Here is a 3473-nt window from a genome sequence, read left to right on the forward strand (position 1 = left end):
CGCCTGTAATCCCAGCTACTCGGGAGGCTGAGGCAGGAGAATTACATGAACTCAGGAGGCGGAGGTTGCAGTGAGCCAAGATCACGCCATTGCACTCCAGCCTGGACAGCAAGAGCAAAACTCTATCTAAAAAAAAGCCCACCCAGGCTGCCTGTCCAGGGGAAGGGGCGCAGCCCTCACCCCCCACCAGCAGTGGCTTCAGGCTATTGGGGAGGATCTGCCGCTGGAATGGTTAACCCAGGCATCTCCAGCAGCCAATCACAGAGCTCTGCAGGAATACCTGGGAGAGGTCCTCATGCAGGCCGAGCCGGGCGGGTCCTAGCCCAGCCCCAGTCTGGCCCTGGACAACCCCAGCAAAGCCGCCCTCAGCCAGCCCAGAAGCACTGGGCCTTGGCCACAGCAACACCCACTGAGCACACTGGGAGCTGAGTATGGCGTCCCTGGTCTCGCTGGAGCTTGGGCTGCTGCTGGCTGTGCTGGTGGTGACGGTGACGGTGACGGTGACGGCGACGGCGCCCCCGCCTGCTGGTCTGCTGAGCCTACTCACCTCCGGTCAGGGCGCTGTGGATCAAGAGGCACTGGGCGGCCTGTTAAATACGCTGGCGGACCGTGTGCACTGCGCCAACGGGCCGTGTGGAAAGGTAACAGCCCCACCCGACGGGTCCCCCAGCCCTGGCCTCTTCCTGCCCGCTCCGCCCTGCCAACTGGCAGCAAAGGGCCCTGGGCAAACTCCAGGAGGCGGAGGAGGCTGGAGGCAGTACCTGGGCACCCTGGCCCTCCCCGCAGGCCAGAGCCCACCCTCATGCTCATGAGGGCAGACAGGCACACCTCTCCAGGGACACACAGTCCCTCTTCTCCCCAGGACCCCAGGGCCACCTCCCCCTGCCGGCCCCCATCCATCAAATTGGCAGTGGCTCCAGCGGAGTCCCCTGGGGATGGGGGACCACTGTTGGGGACCCCTCTCTGTGCACCCCTGTAGTTGGGGAAGCAGAACAGGGTCCTGGGGAGACGGAAGGGCACAAGGGGTTGAGAGAGGATGGTGGACGTTGTTGGACCTGAGAGGGAGAGGAAACAGGCCTGTGGGGAAGCCCCTTGGCCAGGCCTGCCTCTCCCCTCCCTGGTGGGCTCAGAGCCCCTGCTCACCTGTCTCTGCCCACAGTGCCTGTCTGTGGAGGACGCCCTGGGCCTGGGCGAGCCTGAGGGGCCAGGGCTGCCCCCAGGCCCGGTCCTGGAGGCCAGGTACATTGCCCGCCTCAGTGCCGCCGCCGTCCTCTACCTCAGCAACCCCGAGGGCACATGTGAGGACGCTCGGGCTGGCCGCTGGGCCTCTCGTGCAGACCATCTCCTGGCCCTGCTCGAAAGCCCCAAGGCCCTGACCCCGGGCCTAAGCTGGCTGCTGCAGAGGATGCAGGCCCAGGCTGCCGGCCAGACCCCCAAGACGGTGAGGGACAGTCCAGGCAGACCAGGGGAGTGGGTGAGGAGGGCCCCATGGCCTACGGGGCCAGGCCTGGCTGCAGAGCCTTCAGGGAGCCTGGGGGCCTGGGGAGACACCCGGGAGTCGGCCTCCGGCTGGGGATTCACAATGTGGAGCTCACTACCGGGCACCTGGGGGCCTGCAGGAGCCCCAGGAGGGGTCTCACGAGGGAGGAACCCAGAGGGCTGAGTGGGAGACTGAAGCAGCTGGGCCCGGCAGGGAGGGCTGTGGCTCCAGGGAAGGGCGGGACTGGTGGGGGCAGATCCTGTAGTTGGCGTGGGAGATGCATCCAGGGGCATCTGGGTGGATGGCAGCACTGGATGCAAGGTCACACCAAAGGCTGAGGCGGAGGCCCCCTCTTCCCCAGGCCTGCGTAGGCATTCCTCAGCTGCTGGAGGAGGCGGTGGGGGCGGGGGCTCCAGGCAGTGCCGGTGGCGTCCTGGCTGCCCTGCTGGACCACGTCAGGAGTGGGTCTTGCTTCCACGCCTTGCCGAGCCCTCAGTACTTCGTGGATTTTGTGTTCCAGCAGCACGGCAGCGAGGCCCCTATGACGCTGGCCGGTGAGGCCTGGGCTGGGCTGTGGAGGGGGGCACCCCTGAGTCCCCAGCTTCCATGTCCCTGGGGGGCAGGGCTGGAGCCCACACAGACTTGCCGTGCTGACTCTTCTCCCTGCTAGAGCTGTCGGCCTTGATGCAGCGCCTGGGGGTAGGCGGTGAGGCCCACAGTCATCAGCACAGGGGAGCCAGCGGCCAGGACCCTGTGCCGCGCATCACCTCCAACGACAGCTCCAGTGTGTGGGACACGGTGAGCTGTGCCCTGGGGTAAGATGGGGCCCCACTGGGGTCTGCTCAGGCCCCTGAGCCTGTCCTGCCACTCCCCCAGGTGTGCCTGAGTGCCAGGGACGTGCTGGCTGTGTATGGACTGTCGGAGCAGGCTGGGGTGACCCCGGAGGCCTGGGTCCAACTGAGCCCTGCCCTGCTGCAACAGCAGCTGAGTGGAGCCTGCACCTCCCAGCCCAGGCTCCCCGTCCAGGACCAGCTCAGCCAGGCAGAGAGTGAGTGCTCACCCCGGCACTGTGCTGGCAGTGCAGAGGTGGGGCCCACATAGGGAGGAAGGAGTAGCTGCGGAGGATGAGGGATGGAGAGAGGGAGCAGGGCCTGGAAGTAGAAACAGCAGACACAGGGGAATGTGGCGTCGCCAGGAGGGGAGTGGGGCTTTGAGGCAGGAGCGTCAGCCTGAGTGAGGGACTGGCCCACGCTGACCGCCTGCAGCTCTGGTGAGCGACGCCCGGGAAGCAGGGGCTGAGTCTGGAAGAAAAGCTCTCACAGCCACCTCACCCACCCCCAGGGTATCTGTACGGCTCCCTGGCCACGCTGCTCATCTGCCTCTGTGCGGTTTTTGGCCTCCTACTGCTGACCTGCACTGGCTGCAGGGGGGTCACCCACTACATCCTGCAGACCTTCCTGAGCCTGGCAGTGGGTGCACTAACTGGGGATGCTGTCCTGCACCTGACGCCCAAGGTCTGCCCCCCACAACCCCCCGATCCTGGCCTTCCCTTCCCCACCATGAACTCCCAGGCCATGCCCTCCCAGGGCCCTTACCCACACCACCCCCGACCCCTGATCCCTCTCCCTGGGTCTTGGAGGGAGGCGCCCTGTGCCCCCCCCAGCCCAGCGCCCCTACTCCCCAGGTGCTGGGGCTGCACACACACAGCGAAGAGGGCCTCAGCCCACAGCCCACCTGGCGCCTCCTGGCTATGCTGGCCGGGCTCTACGCCTTCTTCCTGTTTGAGAACCTCTTCAACCTCCTGCTGCCCAGGGACCCAGAGGTCAGGCTTCTTGGGAAGGTACCTGGCTGGTGGGTGTGCTGGGGGCCTGGTGGACACTGAGCAGCGACCCTCACAGGACCTGGAGGACGGGCCCTGCGGCCACAGCAGCCACAGCCACGGCGGCCACAGCCACGGTGTGTCCCTGCAGCTGGCACCCAGCGAACTCCGGCA

The 3473-nt window shown here is 66.6% G+C and overlaps 1 protein-coding gene across 1 annotated transcript in view; it reads left to right on the forward strand.

Moving 5' to 3' along the window:
• The first annotated feature begins 325 nt into the window (after positions 1-325).
• SLC39A4 (solute carrier family 39 (zinc transporter), member 4) overlaps positions 326-3473 on the forward strand; it is a 4388-nt gene continuing 1240 nt past the window's right edge. The window contains exons 1-8 of the mRNA XM_011938203.1: positions 326-641; positions 1160-1441; positions 1842-2034; positions 2151-2278; positions 2357-2528; positions 2822-2994; positions 3165-3302; positions 3379-3469. Coding sequence (XP_011793593.1) covers positions 432-641; positions 1160-1441; positions 1842-2034; positions 2151-2278; positions 2357-2528; positions 2822-2994; positions 3165-3302; positions 3379-3469 — 1387 coding nt within the window. The 5' untranslated portion in view covers positions 326-431. The remainder of the gene's footprint in view (positions 642-1159; positions 1442-1841; positions 2035-2150; positions 2279-2356; positions 2529-2821; positions 2995-3164; positions 3303-3378; positions 3470-3473) is intronic.

The sequence above is a fragment of the Colobus angolensis genome, unplaced genomic scaffold, assembly GCF_000951035.1.
Source record: "Colobus angolensis palliatus isolate OR3802 unplaced genomic scaffold, Cang.pa_1.0 Scaffold17, whole genome shotgun sequence".
Classification (NCBI taxonomy): Eukaryota; Metazoa; Chordata; class Mammalia; order Primates; family Cercopithecidae; genus Colobus; species Colobus angolensis.